We start from the raw sequence: 22,041 nt of genomic DNA, 5'->3' as shown, positions 1-22,041 counted from the left end.
AGACAGCCCATTGAATATGATGTTCAGTATCTAGTGTGATAACTATTCTGTAAGGGAAAATGCATCTGACCTGAAGCCTGGGCTTGAGAGCTGTTTTCATAAGTAAACGCAATCCTGCATTTTTCTTGTGTCTCTCTTCTCATTCTCTCCCATCAGGCTGCAGAAATGGCTCAGCGCTTGAGTGGGATTAACCGCTGGTGCATCAGTGGCACTCCAGTACAGAGAGGACTGGAAGGTAATGGATGGTTTCCTCACATATCGCATTTATTTGAAAAACTTAAAATTTTTGAGCAAAAAATATTGCTTAACTTTTGCTGAAATCCTTAGGTGATTATGCATATATTAAAATATATTTATATTTGATCCTAATAGTTTCAGACATCTACCTTTTTAAAAGGAATCAAGTGCTTTTTGTTTATATATATGTGAAGACAGATATGTAGTTGAGTAGTCCTCCTGTCCTGACTTGAGCAGGTGTTGTGCCTGCCTGAACACTGTAGACACAGGTCTGAATTGGACTCAAAGATCCAAAATGGTGAGTAGAAAACAGGGAGAACCTGACAAGAAAGAAAGAGGGAAACAGAGAAGAAAAAGGAATTAGTTTCACTTGGCTGTGTCTATAAAGATAAGGACTTCCCCTCACACATTTTAACTGATGCTTCTACATCAGTCTCATTCATATAACTAATTTTTTCCATAGAACATAGACAACATTTTTAAAACTTTTGTCAAAGTTGCAAATATTTGAGACTAAAAGTTTAAATAAGTAAATGTTGGTTTACATAATAAATTTCTGCAAAAACTGTCACTAAAATGTGGTTTAATTATAACAATATAAATATCCTTAGTCCTATGGCAGATGTTTATCTTCAAAACCTATCATTCTTGAAAGTTCAGGTTTTCATGTATCAATTGTTCTTAGCAGGATAACTTACTATTCTGCTAAAGTAAAAATATCAACATCTATTACACTGAACTGAGAAACACTATTTTTTGATGACTATTTTTAGGGGAAAAGAGTTTTTTAGGAAGATGTTTAAGTATATATTTAAATATCTCTGTAATTTTAGTAAGTTACATTAAGCTACATATTTGTAGAATGCTGCTGCTGCCGCCGCTAAGTCACTTCAGTTGTGTCCGACCATGTGCGACCCCATAGATGGCAGCCCACCAGAATCCCCTGTCCCTGGGGTTCTCCAACACTGGAGTGGGTTGCCATTTACTTCTCCAGTCCATGAAAGTGAAACATCAAAGTGAAGTTGATCAGTCGTCTCCAACGCTTAGTGACCCCATGGACTGCAGCCGACCAGGCTCCTCCATTCATGGGATTTTGCACACAAGAGTACTGGAGTGGGGTGCCATTCCCTTCTCCAATTTGTAGAATAATATCAGGCTAATTAAAAGGCCAAATTTAGTAGTCTGCTGTTACATTGGAAACTGTCCAATACGTTAATATTTAGGTGTTAATAACATAATCACGATGGTGTGATCACTCACCGAGAGCCAGACATCCTGGAATGCGAAGTCAAGTAGGCCTTAGAAAGCATCACTACGAACAAAGCTAGTGGAGGTGATGGAATCCCAGTTGAGCTATTTCAAATCCTAAAAGATGATGCTGTGAAAGTGCTGCACTCAATATGCCAGCAAATTTGGAAAACTCAGCATTGGCCAGAGGACTGGAAAAGGTCAGTTTTCATTTCAATCCCAAAGAAAGGCAATGCCAAAGAATGCTCAAACTACCGCACAATTGCACTCATCTCACATTATAGTAAAGTAATGCCAGAGCCAGCCGGCAAAGTCGATCAGGTCCCGAGAATGTGCACGGCGGGGCTAAGAAAGAAACTAAAGCAAGAGACTACAAAGATGGGGTCGAGAGGTTCAGACACGTCACCACGAAGGGACGCAGTCTGACACCAACTTTATTCAACATCTCATATTTATACAGAAAAGCGTGAGAGAGACAAAACAGTTGACCTTTTTTTCTTGGTTAGCCTATACATCTTACAAACAGTCACAAGAAATCTTGAGAGCATGGGAATGGCTCCCTGTTATTATTTCTTACACCAGATAACATTTCTCTGTGCGTGAGAAGTTTGCACAGAACTCCAGGTGCCTGCAGTAAATAAGCGCCTAATCTCTGGGGTGGCGGGACAGAGAGCTATGTTTGCAAGCAAACCCTCAAGGACTGAGGCAGCTCCCAGAGCTGTGTCCTTCGGACAAAGGACCCCGTTCTCACGGGCAGCTCCCCGCAAAGTAATGCTCAAAATTCTCCAAGCCAGGCTTCAGCAATACATGAATCGTCAACTTCCAGATGTTCAAGCTGGTTTTAGAAAAGGCAGAAGAACCAGAGATCAAATTGCCAACATCCACTGGGTCATCGAAAAAGCAAGAGAGTTCCAAAAAAACATCTATTTCTGCTTTATTGACTATGCCAAGCCTTTGACTGCGTGGATCACAATAAACTGTGGAAAATTCTGAAAGAGATGGGAATACCAGACCACCTGACCTGCCTCTTGAGAAACCTGTATGCAGGTCAGGAAGCAACAGTTAGAACTGGACATGGAACAACAGACTGGTTCCAAATAGGAAAAGGAGTTATGTCAAGGCTGTATATTGTCACCCTGTTTACTTAACTTATATGCAGAGTACATCATGAGAAACACTGCGCTGGAGGAAGCACAAGCTGGAATCTAGATTGCTGGGAGAAATATCAATAACCTCAGATATGCAGATGACACCACTCTTAACAGCAGAAAGTGAAGAGTAACTAAAAAGCCTCTTGTTGAAAGTGAAAGAGGAGAGTCAAAAAGTTGGCTTAAAGCTCAACACTCAGAAAACGAAGATCATGGCATCTGGTCCCATCACTTCATGGGAAATAGATGGGGAAACAGTGGAAACAGTGTCAGACTTTATTTTTCGGGGCTCCAAAATCACTGCAGATGGTGATTGCAGCCATGAAATTAAAAGACATTTACTCCTTGGAAGGAAAGTTATGACCAACCAAGATAGCATATTCAAAAGCAGAGACATTACTTTGCCAACAAAGGTCCATCTAGTCAAGGCTATGGTTTTTCCAGTAGTCATGTATGGATGTGAGAGTTGGACTGTGAAGAAAGCTGAGCGCCGAAGAATTGATGCTTTTGAACTGTGGTGTTGGAGAAGACTCTTGAGAGTCCCTTGGACTGCAAGGAGATCGAACCAGTCCATCTGGAGGAGATCAGTCCTGGGTGTTCATTGGAAGAAATGAAGCTGAAGCTGAAACTCCAGTACTTTGGCCACCTCATGTGAAGAGTTGACTCATTGGAAAAGACCCTGATGCTGGGAGGGATTGGGGGCAGGAAGAGAAGGGGACGACAGAGGATGAGACATCTGGATGGCATCATCGACTCGATGGACATGAGTTTGAGTAAACTCCGAGAGTTGGTGATGGACAGGGAGGCCTGGCGTGCTGCGATTCATGGGGTTGCAAAGAGTCGAATGTGACTGAGCGACTGAACTGAACTGAACTGAAGATCTCATTGAACTCCAGAGTTAGCTAAGAAGGTGTAGAGAAAATGCCTATCACAGTTACTTTATTCTCATTTTAATGTTAAAGGAATATGAGCAGTAATTCTGCAGTTCTCTGGGTACTTAATTTGGAATAAATAAGATGTTGGCAGGTGTTTTGAGCATCTGGCACCCTTTAACAAATTTTTGATTAATTTTTTAAACAGCTTTATTGAGGTATGAATGACATATAATGAAACTATAAATATTTAAAATACAAAATTTGTAAACTTTTGACATATGTATTTACCAGGGAGTTTATTTCCACAATCAACATAATGACGCCAAAAGTTTTCTCATGTCCAAGTTACCATAAAAAATAGCATTTCCCGAATGTCTGGAAATTTAGTTTATTTTTCATCTTTGCTTCCGTGATTCTCTGATATCTTTAATGCTATCACGCTTACAATGTATCAGGGTTTTGGGGGGTTTTTTGCGTTAATAGTAACTATGGTGGGAATGTTAGCCTGATGTGACTTCAGTTCAGTTCAGTCAGTGTCACGAATCTCGGTCCATACTTCTTCAGGCACTCTGTCTATCAGATCTAGTCCCTTATACCTATTTCTCACTTCCACTGTATAATCATAAGGGATTTGATTTAGGTCATACCATTCATGGTCTAGTGGTTTTCCCCACTTTCTTCAATTTAAGTCTGAATTTGGCAATAAGGAGTTCATGATCTGAGCCACAGTCAGCTCCCGGTCTTGTTTTTGCTGACCGTATAGAGCTTCTCCATCTTTGGCTGCAAAGAATATAATCAGTCTGATTTTAGTGTTGACTATCTGGTGTGTAGAGTCTTCTCTTGTGTTGTTGGAAGAGGGTGTTTGCTATTCCCCGAAAAAAGAATATGAGGGATGGCCAGATGGGCCTCCTAGGAAATGCTTATCATGCGTTGCATAAGACCCCTAAAGGCCACAGGCCTACTGCTGGGCACCGGGTGGACAGGTACCACTGGGTCAACACACACTGATATGCAGCAGCTGGGCCCTCATGGGCGAGAGCTCAGTGGAGCCACTTTTATATTCTCTGAAATGAAAATGTGTCTAAGCTGGAGAGGCCCAGGAAACAGAAAAAATAACTGCATTAGGGACTAGGGTACATGATGGTGAATCCTCTCATGCAGATCAACTATGTTCTTAACTGTACTTTTAATTGTTTAATTTTACTTGAAATTTTATGTAACACTAATGAATGTACCCTATAAGGTAATAGAATGAAGATACTGACCTGTCATAAGAGTCAATGAATTATCAAAAGTAACAGTTTAAATAAATGTGCTGTGTTTTTAATTTAAAAAAAAAAAAAAAATGCTATGACCAGTGTGTTTCCTTGGCAAAACTCTGTTAGCCTTTGCCTTGCTTCATTCAGTACTCCAAGGCCAAATTTGCCTGTTATTCCAGGTGCTTTTTGACTTCCTACTTTTGCATTCCAGTCCTCTATAATGAAAAGGACATCTTTTGGGGGTGTTAGTTCTAAAAGGTCTTATAGGTCTTCATAGAACCATTCAACTTCTTCAACTAACTTACTATGTTGTATTTGGAAGTAGAAGTCTCATTTGTTTTCTTTTTGTGTTAGACCAGGGTTTCTCTACCTTAGCCCCATTAACATTTTGAGTCAGATAATTCATTTTCATTAGGGGCTGTTCTGGTTATTTTGTATATTGAGCTTTTACACTCCTTATACTGGTAGTGTTCTTGCAGTTGTGACACCCATAATTGTCTCCAGTCATTGCCAAATGTCCCCAGTGGGCAAAATCACACCCTTCCACCCCAGTTAATAGTCACTCTGCTAGAGTGATAGAGATAAATCAGGTTGATGATTTATTAATTAATAACATTTGTTTTTGCTCCATGGTAAAGTCAAAAATTTTAAGTCAAACCATCCTAAGTCAGACTATCTGTATTCTCAACATGCTTTTTTTCTTTCTTTTCAGATCTATTCGGGTTGGTGGTATTTCTCGGTGTTGAACCTTACTGTGTCAGACACTGGTGGGTTCGACTTCTCTATCGTCCTTATTGCAAGAAGAATCCTCATTTCCTCTACAGCTTTATTGCCAAGATAATGTGGAGGTCTGCGAAGAAAGATGTGATTGACCAAGTCAGTAGCATAAGTATTTATTGATTAAGGGTATTAGGAAAAAATTTAAGAAGAAGCAGAGTTGGGATGAAAAGTTAAATTTCCAGGTGACTTTTTTTTTTCTCCTCTGTTTAGATCCAGATACCCCCTCAGACAGAAGAAACCCACTGGCTTCACTTTTCTCCAGTGGAAAGGCATTTCTATCACCGTCAACATGAGGTGTGCTGCCAGGATGCAGTGGTAAAACTCAGGAAGATTTCTGACTGGGCTTTGAAGCTCAGCAGCCTGGACAGAAGGACCGTCACCTCCATCCTATATCCATTGCTGAGGCTCCGACAGGCCTGCTGCCACCCACAGGCTGTTCGTGGCGAGTTCTTGCCACTCCAAAAAAGGTTTTATTATCAGTTTTCTTATACTGTAAGAGATAATAGAGCAGTGATCGACAGTATTGGGGGAAGGAAATGGCAACCCACTCCTGTATTCTTGCCTAGAGAATCCCGTGGACAGAGGAGCCTGGTGGGCTGCTGTCCATAGGGTCGCACAGAGTCGGTCACAACTGAAGAGACTTAGCATGCATTCATGCATAGACAGTATTAAAGCAATTAGCTTCCTAGCCCACAGTTTCATTCAGGGTCTTAGAACTGAGTTGTCATCTGTTTTTAGCAGTGTGGTGATTTCTCTTCAATATGGAGCCCCATTTGTGAAAGAGAACCACATCAAAATTATTTTCATGGTTTTGAACATTTTTTTAGGACTGTTGAAGGGTTTTGTTGTTTTTTTGGGTTTCTGTTTGTCTTCTGCTGCACTCCAGATATGAAACGCTTTTGTTCATTTTGCGTTATATTTTTTGGTTCTGACATCAGGTAATTAGGTAAATTAGATTCCTATTAAATATTTTCCTTATAATTATACTAGCTATATTCTTTGATTATTCCTTTCAATACTCTGTTGTCCCCAAAAATTTGTTGGTTCATCAACTGTGATAGGAACTAGCCTCTTTTTTTTTTTTTTTTAGCACTTGATATTAAAAAGATATCCTTTCAGGCGCTATAAGAAATATAAAGAGGAATTTGACTCTTATCCTTGCCTTTGAGCAGTTTGTAGATAACTAAAGGCAAAGACAAAGATTAGTGAAAGTGTTAGTTGCAAAGTCGAGTCTGACTCTGCAACCCCATGGACTGTAGCCTGATAGGCTCCTCTGTCCATGGGATCCTCCAGGCAAGAATACTAGAGTGGGTTGCCATTCTCTTCTCCAGGGGATCTTCCTGTCACAGGGATCAAACCCAGGTCTCCTGCACTGTAGGCAGATTCTTTACCATCCGAGCCATCAGACAAAGTTTATCGATCTCTATAATGTAAAGAAAACATTGTGTATTTCACAAGAGGTATATATGAATTGCTGTGGGGCTCCCCTGGTAGCTCAGACAGTAAAGAATTTGCCTGCAATGCAGGAGACCTGCCTTCAATCCCTGGGTTGGAAAGATAATCCTGGAGAATGGAACGAATGCCCACTCCAGTATTCTTGCCTGGAGAAGTCCATGGACAGAGGAGCCTGGCAGGCTACAGTCCTTGGGGTCGCAAGAGTCAGACATGACTGAGCGACTTAACCACCACAACCACCACTTTGCACTTTAGGAAGATTTTTCTAGTTCTGCTCTTCACTGACTGAAATGAGAAAAAGTTAAAGAATGAGAGGATCGAAAGAAAGCTTGCTAGAATAGTAAACTAATAATGATAGTGATGAAAATGGAGGTAAACAGATATCAAAGATCACAAAGACTCTATAAGAGACTGGTACTCTTGATCTTATGTAATATTATTCTCTCACTTGGAATCTTCTTTCTAGTTCTGAACAACCTGCCTTTTCTTTTAGCACCATGACAATGGAGGAACTGCTGACATCCCTGCAGAAGAAGTGTGGCACTGAATGTGAAGAGGCGCATCGGCAGCTAGTCTGTGCCCTCAATGGCTTAGCAGGCATCCACATCATTAAAGGTAGAAGGTGATGCTTTGTTATCTTTGATTCTTCTAAATACTTATAATGTAAATCAAAATTATAATTATAGTTATAATGTAAATCAAAGTCTCCCCAGAAAGACACTTTAACACAGTATTAATCATAATTTAAATAGGTCCAACTTAATGGAGAGCAGTTATACAGAACATTTCCAAAAAAAAAGTTTCAATATGCTTTCACCAAACATTTCCACTTCTAAAAGTTTTTCATGTGAACAATTGAAACAACCAAAATAGTGAACAACTGAAACAACCAAAATGCCTAGAAACAGAATGGTTAAATTGTGACACATTCAAGTGGATGTTGGTCATTGACTTACAGAGTAGTATCACTTGTAAGTTCAGTCTCCCAACAAATATTGGAGTATTTGCTATGTGCTGGTTATGATTTAGGTACTAAAAATAATGTAGTAAATAAGTGTCAATCTAGCCTCATATCTGAAAAATTCATTTTTCTATAAGCATTTTATAGTATATATAATACTATTATATTTATATATATTGTTTTATCCTCATGATTACCCAATAGTTTAGCCATTACCATCCCTATTTTATTTGAGAAAATGGGTTCAAAGGGCTTAGTTGCTTTCTCAAGATTACAGCTAGAAAGTGACAAAGAATTTGCCCTGGATCTCTTGATTTCACATCAGATATTTAATTTTTTTATAATCCTGTGTCCTCTTTATCAAATAGGCATTTGTAAACCTCAGTATTATACTATATAGTAGGTTGCAACTCACCATTAAAAATTTCTGATGTTGAGTGATATGTCACTTGTAAATGATCACAATAATAAATTTCAGATTTCCCAACTTGATTATGAACTGCATTTCTCATTTTATTCTGTGTTGTTATGACTCAGAAGCTTAGACAGTAAATGAATTTCTTCACTTAGCCTTTTTTCTAGTCTCCTTGTCAGACTTGTCTCTTTTCCCCTGCTGTGAAATTATGCACAGTATGGGAATTGGGAGGGTTATTCATCTGATCATTGTCCAAACACTGTAGCACTCTAACAGGATCAGCATTTGACTGGCTCCTGTGTGGCAAAATACCATGCTATGATGTAGCAAGAGGTGCATCACTGCTCTTTTCAGGTAGTTCCCACTGCTTTCTCACTGTAGTTATTCGTCTGTGGCTGGAAACTATTGCTGATTGTTAAGAAGAATTCCTATTAGAAAGTCCGTTAATAAGTGGTATGTCTAGTCTCATTTAATTGTAATTATAAACTGAACTGTGGGGGATTAACTACTTTTAGTTTCTAGTTTAATTCATAGTAGTATATTAAATAATCTACATTTTTAAAAGTAACATTACATATTTAACTTATATAATTTAAACTCTTCTAATATTAGAGACCAGATAGTACAGATATGACTTCTAAATGAAATCTAAAATTAATATTAAACACTAAAGGGATTCACATATTACATGCGAATATACATATATATGATATACAGTGTATATTTTAAGGTCCTCACTGATTATGGTGTTAAAAACATGTTATTTCAATTTTGTGTACTATATACATGAAATATATATGTGTGTGTGTATCTACACACACATACACACATACATATATATATATAGAAGTGTTTTAGGTTCAGTTTTCTGAGAAAGAAAGATTTTTTTCCTGATCATCACATACATTTTTCATTTCTACATGTGTTTTTTTGGAAAAAATTAGTTTGGCAGTATCAAACCAGTACAATTTGTCTAGTTGTTAATTTGTTTAGTGCCATCAAGTGGCAAAGAATGGGTATTTCCATATTTGGCTTATATTTGCATAGCTTATTGAATATGGATATTTTATCCATATTGGTCTGGGAAAGACATAAAAATATTTTTTTTCACTATAAAAAATCTTTTTTTTTCACTAAGTAGTGAAAAGAAAACAGATATTATAATGAATAGCTCAGTTTCATCTGCTTTTATTATAGTCTAGTCATTGTACCTTCTTTAAAAGGTATAATAATTATGAAGAGAAAGTTGTTAAATGAATTGTTCTTTATAAATGACAGTATAAATATTAATGGAATCCATATGTCTTTTGAAAAGCTAAAGAGAGCTCATTGTGTGAAGATAATTGTTACTCCTACATTATAATGCAACTTTATTATTGTGAAAGTAATCTGCTTTATAAAAATGAATAGAGATTAGAGGACTTGGCAAGTACTGTGAAAATGTGTGCTTTAGAAAGCTTTATATTAAATAACTGGTAGAACTAGATATAAAACAGTGGTATAAAAGCAAGTGTTTTGTGCAACAATATGAATGTACTTAATGCTGTTGGACTACACTCTTAAAAATGGTTGAAATCGTAAATTTTATTTTATGTATACTTTACCACAATAAAATATACATATATGGAATCAGCTTTAACAGAGAGAAAGTGTGTGTGTTAGTCACTCAGTCATGTCCGACTCTGCAACCCCGTGGACTGTTCTTCTGTCCATGGAATTCTCCAGGCAAGAATACTAGAGTGGGTTGCCATTCCCTTCTCCAGGGGATCTTCCTGACTCAGGGATTGAACCCGGGTATTCCGCATTGCGGGCAGATTCTTTACTGTCTGAACCACCAGGCGCATATATATGTATATAGAATATTCATTATGGCTATGAGCAAAATTCTAAATCCATGATATTAATGAAACTGGTTTACAGTTTAAAATAAGCAAGTGTATGCAACGATCAGGATAAAAGCTTTTTCCTCAGCAAACTGAAATTAGAACATCTCTTTATCTTTTTCTCCCTTGTGTTTCATGATTTTGCTACTGTTAGATTTTCATTTTATTGTATGTATAAATTACTGGTTTCGAGTTTTTCCCCAGGCAGAAAAAAAGATAGGTTGCATTAGTCAGAGCCATTAAAAATGTTTCACCTCTCCTTCACTGAAGTCTAATGAAACTTTCTGAAAGAATCAGGTAGTAAATATTTTAGGCTTTGTGAGCCATAAGATTTGTGACAACTATTCAGCTGTTGTAATACAAAAGCAGCCACAGATAGTACGTAAAGTCCTCATGACTGGGTTCCACTAAAACTTTATTCATGGACCCTGAGATTTAATATCATGTAATTTTCACATGTCGCAAAATAGTTTTATCTTAGTTTTTATTTCAACTATTAAAATTTAAAAATAAATTCTTAGTGTGTAGACCCTACAAAAATACAGTCAGATAAGACCCATGGGCCATAGTTTATCAGCTTGTGCTTTTGTACTTTTTTATGACTTTATTTGTATGAGCTACTTTTTAGGTATAACAAAAAAAAAGCGTAAATCTCTTAGACTAACTGTGAATTATATAACCAGAAATAGAAAGAATTCTAAATTTTTGAAATGTAGTTATAAACTAAATCCTTCTGGCCTAATACCAACAGAAACAATACCTGTCAAGAAGAGTGCATTATTTTTCTGAAAAGTACGTGTACATTGGTCATAGTGTTTTGAATATTTGTTTATAAACACATGTAAGTACCCTAAATTTGTCCTTAATTTCAAACATCCTAATAACTACTGCTTGGAAGTCATTAACTTGAAAAAGAAGAAAAAAACACTAGTTTGTTTGTTTTTTAGCATACTTTTAAAACATTAAATTATTTTATTGGTGTTCTAGTTCTGTGGAATTTTAACCCCCAAGAAAGGGTGCCATCATCAACTTTTTTTACTGGGGCAGTCATATTAATACCAACTCAAATTCCTTTTCGTAAAAAATAAATAAATTAGGGAGTTCTAATCAATGCTGTATTTTTACAGTAGGTGTTTTTAGATGACTTTGAGAGCTAAATACGTGATTTTCTTATTCTTTAAACATATTTTGATTATCCAGGCGAGTATGCTTTGGCAGCAGAACTATATAGAGAAGTGTTGCGTTCATCTGAGGAACACAAGGAAAAACTCAAAACAGATTCACTGCAAGTAAGTAAAACTAAACAGTTTCAAACTGTTTGATCTTTGTAAAATAAATTTTCTGAATATTTAAGAGGACGAAAGGTAACAAGTGGAGTGAGTCACAGTCCCTGGGGATAAAACTTAAAATCCATGTTCTCTTAACAAGCACCCAAGATGTCTTTTTGTATAGACCCAAAAGTTTGAGAAACACTAATATTCTGTCTACTCAGGCCAGTATTGGCCACAAGGCTGACTAGATAAGCCTAACCTACATTAGAAAAGTAGCTCAAAACATTCGTATTTCAAAGAATGGCATCAGTTTTATCACTTTTGCATATTTATATCAGCATATTTATTTACATGATATTCAACAAAAAAAGAAATTGAGTTTCACTCAGCAGTGGAACTAAGTAACAATAATACTTATCCAATGGTCTTCTAATTTAGTTTTTGTAGGTCTCTTAGGGAGATTTGGATATTTGAATTGTAACACTTAAATGTGAAATTTCTTCTTGCTTCTATCAGTGGATCATATAGACAAGACTCTAGCTAAATGGTAAATAAGATCCGTTTTATGAATCCTGGTAAGTTTAGGCTTGAGTCCCAAGTGAGGCTTCTTTTTTACTGTTCAGAACCTAGGCCTTGGAACCTCATGTTCACCTGTGTCTGAGCAGGTGTTAGGAGGAGTGTATGGGGGAGGGGGAAGAGGAGAGAAAATTAAATACTGGTATCCTTATATTATGTATGCATGGATGAGGATTACAGAAGGCTTTGGACCTTAAGCAAATGTGTTTACCTTACGAGAGAAGGAGCAAGTTGGAAGATACTGTGCTCCTGAATAAAGGAAACAGAAGTGGGCAGGTGAGTCCAGTGCGCCTGAGCTCCAGTGAAGAGTAAACCATCAGGCAGCCTGGTTCTTGCTTTGAGTCACAGCAGCTTAGCCTGCTGACCAGGCATAACCCAAGGAATATCTAACTCTGTCCAGTCAAATTAGCCACTCTGCTCTGTTGGGATAAAGGTGTAAACGAACAGAGAGAGAGGTGTTCCTCCCAGTCCATTCCACTAGTTTGTGCAGAATGCAACAGAAGCCTCAGTACAGTCACAGACCCAATATCACAGTGAGATGTCTGGCTTATATTAATATTTAATACAGAGATTTAAGATGGAGTTTTCTCCTTTATTCTACACCATCTGCACCTCCAGCCCCTCCTCTTTTCAGCCCTTAAATTCAACAGATCCAGGTCACAGCCCTGTTTTCTTATGTATTTCATTATCTTTGGTTTTATAATGTCATAAATTGCTAGGCTCATCCAGACTCATTTTCCAGAAGAGGAATAAGTCTATCCAGTCAACCTTTCTGCTTTACTGGACTTACTGGACATATTCATATTTCCCCATATAGACAAGTGCATGTATAAGAGAAGAAGTTACCTATTTAACATACTTTGTTAAATACATAGACATGTTTCATAAGACCATATATTTTAACTGAAAATTTACATCATTATGAATTAAGATAATTACAGTAAAACTGACTCTGAAGAAAGTTGGTATCTAAGTTATTTTTAAAGGAAAAGAATCCGATGATTTGGCCTTAAATGCATTATTAGTGTTCTGTATGCCTTAGTGATAGTAGATTCTCCCCTTAGAGTCCACTGCATTGGCTGTCATAATTGCTGCCTTTTGTGTGTTTGTAGAGACTTCATGCTACCCATAACTTGATGGAATTGTTGACAGCCAAGCACCCAGGGATACCTCCTACCCTGAGAGATGGCAGACTTGAGGAAGAGGTAATTTTTTTTTTTTTTTTCATTCTGCCTATAAAAGAATTTTTTCTCAGAGTTCATGTTCTGGCTAATTGATACATCCTAGGAAATCAAAAGGTAATCATGTTTCTTTGCTGCTTTGATGTTCCAAACTTTGCTTTGATGATTTTGGGTGGCATAGAATAGCAACATTCCATATTATTTTGTTTCTTTGATAATCTTGCAGCTGTGTGGCAACTGCTTGTTGTAGACATGGCTGCTGGTAGCCAACAGCACAGGATGTAAATAAACAACAAATTAAAGGAAATCATGTTGATTTGATGACAGACCTGCCAAAGGTTTAGTTTAGTAAAAATAAAGTTTTCTACCTTTTCCACCCTTCAGTGTATTATTTGAAGCAATAAATAAACTCAAATTTTCACTATTACTTATGTCCTCAAAGAAATTCCTTCTGCAATGAATATTGCCTCTCGTTAGAAACAATGACGTAAAATAGTTTTAATACACTTATGCCAATTCCCCAGTGAATTTTTGCCTCATTAAAGATCAGAAAGATGGCAAACCTAAAAGCAAAAGAGTAGTAGATGTGTTTGAAAACTACTGAACCTGTAAATGGAACCTTTATGTAAATTAAGAGGATAAAAAAATGAGATTTTGTAAGTATGTACTTGTAAGTAAGTATGTAGGTATTTTTTAAGTATGAATCTAGCTAGATGCTAGATAGTAATCTAGCATCAAGTGTATGAAATTTTCAAGTGAAAAAGTATATGAAAACTTGCAAGTGAAATTTTATTCCCAGTGCAGGTGTCTAATCTTTATATGTAATCAGGCACTCTGTTAAATGCTTTCAGTGACAGGAAGCTCTCTGGGAGACAGTCCTATCTACTAGTAGACAGCTCTAATGACCAGCTAATTACAACCAAGGAATTGTAATGGATATTAATTGGAAGGTTGTGACAGGAAGAGGAAAATTGCATCATGAGGTGGAGGGTTCATACTATGTAGATGTATTTCCAAGGAAATCACTTTATCACTTTGGCCTAACTCTTACATGATATGAAGCCTTGATATTTTAAAGCTGGACAAAATTCTAGAAATCATTTCCACCACCTCTTTTTGTAGATGAAGTAACTAAAGCCTAGGAAAATGAATGACTTCATGAAATTGCTGTTGTTGTAAGTCAGGAGTGGTCTACTGTTGGCAATTTCTTATGGCTCGTCCCACTACTGAGTGGAGTATTGGGATTTTCAGTTCAGTAGTCTTTCCAGTTTTTCTCCCACTGTCCACATAGCCTCTGATCATCCCCTTTCTTCATTCATAAAATAGTTTCCAGAGTCAGTTAAGTATTTCAATTAAATGGACAAAAGTGAATTTCCCTAAGTTTCCTAGTGGAAACTTACAGGAATAAAGTTTTTCAGTGTTTCTGTTGCTTTGCAAATAACATGATCCTTTTTGTTTTGAGAAGTTGAAAGGGCCCCAATTTTTTAATCCTTTTTGTATTAATCTTCTAGGACTGCCATAACAAAATACAGACTAGGTGACTTAATAGAAGTTTCATTTCTCACACTCATGGACTGGAAGAATTACTGTTGTTAAAATGTTTATGCAGCCCAAGCCAGTATACACTTTCAGTTTAATTCCTATTAAAATTCCAATGGTATTTTTCACAGAAATAGAATAAACAATCCAAAAATCTGTGTGGAACTCGAAAAGATCCTGAATAACCAAAGTCATCTTGAAAAAGAAGAACAAAGCTGTAGGCATTATGCACCCTGATTTTAAGCTATATTATAAAACTATAGTATTTAAAAGAGTATGATGTTGATATAAAAGCAGATACATAGATCAATGGGAAAGAACAGAAAGAGCCCAGAAAGAAACCCACCCACATATGGTCAGTTAATTTATAAAAAAGAACCAAGATTCAGTTCAGTTCAGTCACTCAGTTGTGTCCAACTCTTTGCAACCCCATGGACTGCAGCACACCAGGCCTCCCTGTCCATCATCAACTCCCGGAGTTTACTCAAACTCATGTCCATAGAGTCGGTGATGCCATCCAATCATCTCATCTTCTGTCGTCCCTTCTCCTCCTGCCTTCAAGCTTTCCCAGCATCAGGGTCTTTTCCATTGAGTCAGTTCTTCACATCAGGTGGCCAAAGCTGGAGTTTCAGCTTCAGCATCAGTCCTTCCAGTGAATATTGGGGACTGATTTCCTTTAGGATGGACTGGTTGGATCTCCTTGCTGTCCAAGGGACTCTCAAGAGTCCAACACCACAGTTCAAAAGGATCAATTCTTCGGCACTCAGCTTTCTTTATAGTCCAACTTCCACACCCATACATGACTACTGGAAAAACTGTAGCTTTGACTAGATGGACCTTTGTTGGCAAAGTAATGTCTCTGCTTTTTAATATGCTGTCTTGCGTGGTCTTAACTTTTCTTCCAAGGAGCAAACGTCTTTTAATGTCATGGCTGCAGTCAGCATCTGCAGTGGTTTTGGAGCCCAGAAAAATAAAGTCTGTCACTGTTTCCCCTATTTACCCATCTGTTTGCCATGAAGTGATGGGACCAGATGCCATGATCCTAGTTTTCTGAATGTTTAGTTTTAAACCAACTTTTTCACTCTCCACTTTCACTTTCATCAAGAGGCTCTTTAGTTCTTCACTTTCTGCCATAAGGGTGGTGTCATCTGTGTATCTGAGGTTATTGATATTTCTCCTGGTAATCTTGATTCCAGCTTGTGCTTCATCCAGTCCAGCATTTCTTATGATGTACTCTGCATATAAATTAAATGAGCATAGTGACAAAATACAGCCTTGACGTACTCCTTTCCCACTTTGGGACCAGTCTGTTGTTCCATGTCCAGTTCTAACTGTTGCTTCTTGACCTGCATACACATTTCTCAGGAGGCAGGTTTGGTTGTCTGGTATTTCCATCTCTTTCAGAATTTTTCACAGTTTGTTGTGATCCACACAGTCAAAGGCTTTGGTATAGTCAATAAAACAGATATTTTTCTGGAATTCTCTTGCTTTTTCAGTGATCCAGTGGACGTTGGCAATTTGATCTCTGGTTCCTCTGCCTTTTCTAAAACCAGCTTGAACATCTGGAATTTTGCAGTTCACGTATTGCTGAAGCTTGGCTTAGAGAATTTTGAGCATTATTTTAATAGCATGTGAGATGAGTGCCATTGTGCAGTAGTTTGAGTATTCTTTGGCATTGCCTTTCTTTGGGGTTGGAATGAAAACTGACCTTTTCCAGTCCTGTGGCCACTGCTGAATTTTCCAAATTTGCTAGCTTATTGAGTGCAGCAATCATCTTTTAGGATTTGAGATAGCTCAACTGGAATTCCATCACCTCTACTATCTTTGTACATAGTAATGCTTCCTGAGGCCCACTTAACTTCACATTCCAGGGTGTCTGACTCGAGGTGAGTGATCACACCATCGTGATTATCTGGGTCGTGAAGATCTTTTTTATATAGTTCTTATTCAGTAGGGAAAGGACAATCTCTCCTTTTTTTTAATTGAAGTATGGTTGATTTGATATGGGGCTTCCTTGATGGCTCAGATGGTAATGAATATGCCTGCAGTGCAGGAGATCCAGATTCAGTCCCTGGGTCGGGAAGATCCCCTGGAGAAGGGAATGGCTACCCACTCCAGTATTCTTGCCTGAAGAATTCCATGGGCAGAGGAACCTGGGAAGCTACAGTCCATGGGGCTGTGAAGAGTTGGACACAACTGAACAAACTAACACTACTACTACTACTATAGTTAGTTTATGAGACAGTATACAGCATAGTGATTCAGTATTTTTATAGATTATACTTCATTATAAGCTATTGCAAGATAATGGCTATAATTCCCTGTACTATACAATATATGCTTGTTGCTCTTCTGTTTTATATGTCGTGGTAGTTTGTATCTCATCCCCAGATTTGTCCTGTCCCCTTTCATCTCCCCAGTGGCAACCAGTAGTAGTTTGTTTTCTATATCTATGAGCCTATTTTTGTTTTGCATATATATTCATTTTATTTTTTAGATTCCAAGTGTAAGTAATATGATAAAATATTTGTGTTTCTCTTTCTGCCTTGTTCACTGAGCATGATATTCTCTGCGTCCATCCATGTTTCTGCAAATGGCAGAATTTCTTTCTTTGATTATAGCTGAATAATATTCCACTATAAATATTTACAGCAGCTTCTTTATCCATTCATCTCTGTTGATGGGCACTTGGGTTTTATCGTGTTAATTGTAAATAGTGCTGCTCTGAACATCAGAGTATATGTATCTTTTTGAACTAGTGTTTTCATTGTTTTTCCATCTGTATACTCAGGAGTGGAATTGCTGAGTCATATGGTACAATATATAGTTTTTTTGAGGAATGTCCATACGGTTTTCCTTAGTAGCTATACCAGTTTACATTCCCACCAACAGTATGCAAGGGTTCTTTTCTCTCCATGTTATCCCCAACACTTGTTATTTGTAAACTTTTTGATATAGTCATTCTGACATGTGCGAGGTGATACCTCATTGCTGTTGTAATTCATATTTCTCTAATAATTAGTGGTTTTGAGCATCTTTTCGTGTGCCTTATTAGCCATCTCTGTGTCTTCTTTGAGAAAATGTCTGTTCAGGTCTTCTGCCCATTTTTTAATTAGGTTTTTTTTTGATATTGAGTTTTATGTGTTGTCTATATACTTTAGATGCTGACCTCTTATCAGGGATTTAGATATTAACCCCTTATCAGGCAGTTAAAAAATAGGCACAGGATAGGAATAGATATTATTTCGAAGAAGACATACATATGGCCAACATGCACATGAAAAGATGCTCAACACCATTAATCATCAGGGAAGGCTAGAAGTCTAATACCAAGGTATCATCAGGGTTGGTTGCTCCTAAAGATTCTCTCCTTGGCTGGTAGACGGCTGCCTTCTAACTGTGTTCTCATATGGCCTTTTCTCTGTGCACTTGCATCCCTGGTGTGTCTTCCTTTTCTTTTAAGGACACTAGTCATTTTGGATTAGGGCTCCACCCTTATCATCTCATGTATGTGCATTTACTCAATCACTTTCTTAAAGACCCTGTATGTAAATATAGTCACATTGGGGGTTCAAGCTTCATCATACAGATTTTGAGGGAACACAGTTCAGTTCACAAAACCTGTGTTAGTGTATATTCTCAAGTGTTCTAAACTAAAGTAATTCCAAGGAATTATGATAACTGAATGAGACAAGAAATTCTAAAATGTATTCCTGCTTTGCCTTATAGTTTAAAATGTTACTGTTCTTCCTCCTCCCATTTTTTTTTTTAATTAAAAAATTAGAATTTGGAGAGCAAATCCTTGGAATTTTTTATATTATATGACTTACAGGTAAATGTAAGTCAAGGTGGCCTCCAGATAAATTCTCTTCAACATACATATTAGGAACTTCTAGCATGGGTTTTTTTAAATTTTTTTGATTTCATGGCATCACTGACTCGATGGACATGAGTCTGAGTGAACTCCGGAAGTTGGTGATGGACAGGGAGGCCTGGCGTGCTGCGGTTCATGGGGTTGCAAAGAGGTTGGACACAACTGAGCGACTGAACTGAACTGAACTGAGCATGGGTTTTACATTCTCTACAGTATACTTGAGTTTAATGCTTAAGTTAAATTAAACAGATTTAAATAAATAAAATAAGCACACTGTTCTAGAATCATACTAGATTATTTTCTTGACCTGGAGCGAAAGTTTATACTTGTTTCATGTTTCAACACAGGCCAAACAGCTACGAGAGCATTATATGAGCAAGTGTAACACAGAGGTTGCAGAAGCCCAGCAGGCTTTGTTGCCTGTGCAGCAGACTATCCGTGATCTTCAGAGAAAGGTATGTATATAATTTTCCTTACTTACATTTTTCTCCACATAACGTGTGAAGACCTTCCGGAGTGCGAAGTCAATTGGGCCTTAAAAAGCACTACTGTTAATAAAGTTAGTGGATGCAATGAAATTCTAGCAGAACTATTCAAATCCCTAAAAGATGATGCCATCAAGGATTTGCATTCATTATGCCAGAAAATCTGGAAGACCCAGCAGTGGCCACAGGACTGGAAAAGGTCAGTCCTCATCCCAGTTCCCAAGAAGGGTACCACCAAAGAATGTGCTAACCATCAAACAGTTGCAGTCATCTCTCAAGCTAGTATGGTCTTACTTAAAATCTTGCACACTAGGCTTCAGCATTATGCGAACCAAGAACTTCCAGATGTCTAGCTGGGTTTCAAAAAGGAAGAGGAACTAGAGATCACATTGCCAACATTCAGTGAATTATAGAGAAAGCAAGGGAATTTCAGAAAAACATCTCTCTCTGTTCATCAACTACGCTAAAGCCTTTAACTGTGTGGATCATGACAAACTGTGGAAAGCTCTTACCTGTCTCCTGAGAAACCTGTGTGCAGGTCAAGAAGCAACAGTTAGAACCCTGTATGAAACAACTGTTTAGTTCAAGATTAAGAAAGGAGTACGACAGGGCTATCTGCTCTCACCCTGTTTCTTTCATCTGTATGCTGAGCACATCATGAGAAATGCCAGACCGACGAGTTACAGGCTGGAATCAAGATAGGCAGGAAAAACAACAACCTCAGATATGCAGATGATACCACTCTAATGGCAGAAAGCAAAGAAGAACTAAAGAGCACCTTGATGAGGGTGAAGGAGGAGAGTGAAAGAGCCAGCATAAAACTAAATATTAAAAAACTAAGGTCATAGCATCCAGCCCCATTACTTCATGGCAAATAGAGGGGGAGAAGGTGGAAGTAGGGACAGATTTTCTCTTCTTGGGCTTCAAAATCACAGTGGATGGTGACTGCAGCCATGAAATGAAAGACGAATGCCTCTTGGCAGGAAAGGGATGACAAATATAGACTGTGTTGAAAAGCAGAGACATTACCCTGTCAACAAAGGCCCACATAGTCAAGGCTATGGTCTTCCCTCTGGTCACGTATGGTTATGAAAGCTGGACTGTAAAGAAGGCAGAACACCAAAGAATTGAGGCCTTCCAACTGTGGTCCTGGAGAAGACTCCTGAAAGTCCCTTGGACAGCAAGGAGATCAAACCAGTCAGTCTTAAGAGAGATCAACCCTGAATATTCACTGGAAGGACTGATGCTGAAGCTGAAGCTCCAGTATTTTGGTCATCTGATGCGAACAGACAACTCATTGGAAAAGTCCCTGATGCTGGGAAAGATTGAGGGCAGAAGGAGAAGAGGGCGTTAGAGGATGAGATGGCTGGACAGCATCACCGATGCAATAAGCATGGACTTAGGCAAACTCCAGGAGATGGTGAGGGACAGGGAGGCCTGGCCTGCTGCAGTCCATGTAGTCTCAAAGAGTCGGACACGACTGGGACACTGAACAACAACAACATTTTGGTTTATGTTCTTATCTGGGGAGAAACTTGAGCTTTCTTATTATCTTGGAATTCTTAGCACCTAGTATAGTGAAGTGAAAGTCGCTCAGTCGTGCCTGACTCTTTGCAACGCCATGGACGATACAGTCCATCAAATTCTCCAGGCCAGAATACTGGAGTGGGTAGCCTTTCCCTTCTGCAGGGGATCTTCCCAACCCAGGGATCGAACCCAGGTCTCCCGCATTGCAGGCGCTTCTTTACAGCTGAGCCACAAGGGAAGCCCATATAGTACCTGGGCCACAATAAAGGTTTATTTGCTGTTAACAGTGTTTATTGATTAAATGAACAGATACAGAGATAAATCACCTATTTTTAGGTTATTCTCTTTGATTTCTTAAGGTATAATGGGGTTTCCTCTACCCTTGGTATATAACAAGTTGTCTTTTGAAGAAATTAGACGTCCACAACCTTCTTTTGATCTTAGATGTGCGTGTTTCCAAAATCTTTCAAGGTTTGGAATATTAGAACTATAAGTATTTTTCTTATGAAATATGTGCCATTTGTCATTTCTAAAATTTCTCTTTCATGAAGTCAATCGCAAAGTTTAAAGAGGAGGCTACACAAATACACTTTTAGTCTTTGATTTCAATCAGTTACACCACGTGTTATTCTTCCTAATTCATTAATTAATTAGTATTCAGGCATATAATTTTATTAATTACCATAGATTATTCATTGAGTAGAATCTTGTTCAATTAGTTGAGGATAAGCATGAAGTCTTTATTATGCTGAGAAATAAACCTGTTACCTTTTCAGATATATAGAGTGAATACTGAATTTTAAAGTATTTTTTTTAGCACAGCTTTGTTATACATGTATGTACAATAAATTCTCACTCATTTAGAGTAATCATGAAATAGGTGTTCTATTTAATTATATATGCAGATGTTGTATTCATTCATTGTATAGCCAACATGTCTATTTGTCTCCCTACTACTATTGTGATTTTCCTGAGAGTGGCATTTATTGTTCCTTTTAGAACCCTTTTCAGTGATAGAAATATAGTGAGTACTGAAAAGATATTAATTATCTTGTTTACAGATTCATTCTAATTCTCCTTGGTGGCTGAATGTGATACAAAGAGCAATAGAATTTGGTATTGAAGAGGAACTTGCTCAAAGAGTGAGAAATGAAATAACCAGCAACTACAAGCAACAAACTGGCAAGCTTTCTATGTCGGAGAAGTAAGAGAGTAGCACAAAACAGGATAATTATATTAGTAGTCATCCCAAATATTCAGATCATTTGGTATTAAGAGTTCCAGTTAAAGATCATAACATACTGCAGTTATGAACATCTGAATTTTA

The 22,041-nt window shown here is 37.7% G+C and overlaps 1 protein-coding gene across 6 annotated transcripts in view; it reads left to right on the top strand.

Annotated features, from left to right (window-relative positions):
• SHPRH (SNF2 histone linker PHD RING helicase) overlaps window positions 1-22,041 on the top strand; it is a 91,688-nt gene that overhangs the window by 25,342 nt on the left and 44,305 nt on the right. For all 6 annotated transcript variants that reach the window (XR_011568514.1, XM_070796309.1, XM_070796310.1 and 3 more), the window contains 8 exons: window positions 157-235; window positions 5,480-5,643; window positions 5,758-6,014; window positions 7,496-7,617; window positions 11,462-11,550; window positions 13,221-13,313; window positions 19,050-19,157; window positions 21,776-21,918. Coding sequence is in view for 5 of the 6 variants with exons in the window: in XM_070796309.1 (XP_070652410.1) it covers window positions 157-235; window positions 5,480-5,643; window positions 5,758-6,014; window positions 7,496-7,617; window positions 11,462-11,550; window positions 13,221-13,313; window positions 19,050-19,157; window positions 21,776-21,918 (1,055 nt within the window). In the remaining variant the exon portion in view is untranslated. The remainder of the gene's footprint in view (window positions 1-156; window positions 236-5,479; window positions 5,644-5,757; window positions 6,015-7,495; window positions 7,618-11,461; window positions 11,551-13,220; window positions 13,314-19,049; window positions 19,158-21,775; window positions 21,919-22,041) is intronic.

Source organism: Bos indicus, chromosome 9 (assembly GCF_029378745.1).
Source record: "Bos indicus isolate NIAB-ARS_2022 breed Sahiwal x Tharparkar chromosome 9, NIAB-ARS_B.indTharparkar_mat_pri_1.0, whole genome shotgun sequence".
In the NCBI taxonomy this organism is placed as follows: Eukaryota; Metazoa; Chordata; class Mammalia; order Artiodactyla; family Bovidae; genus Bos; species Bos indicus.
The sequence above is the reverse complement of the archived record's forward strand: the minus strand, read 5'-3'. Positions and strand labels throughout refer to the sequence as shown.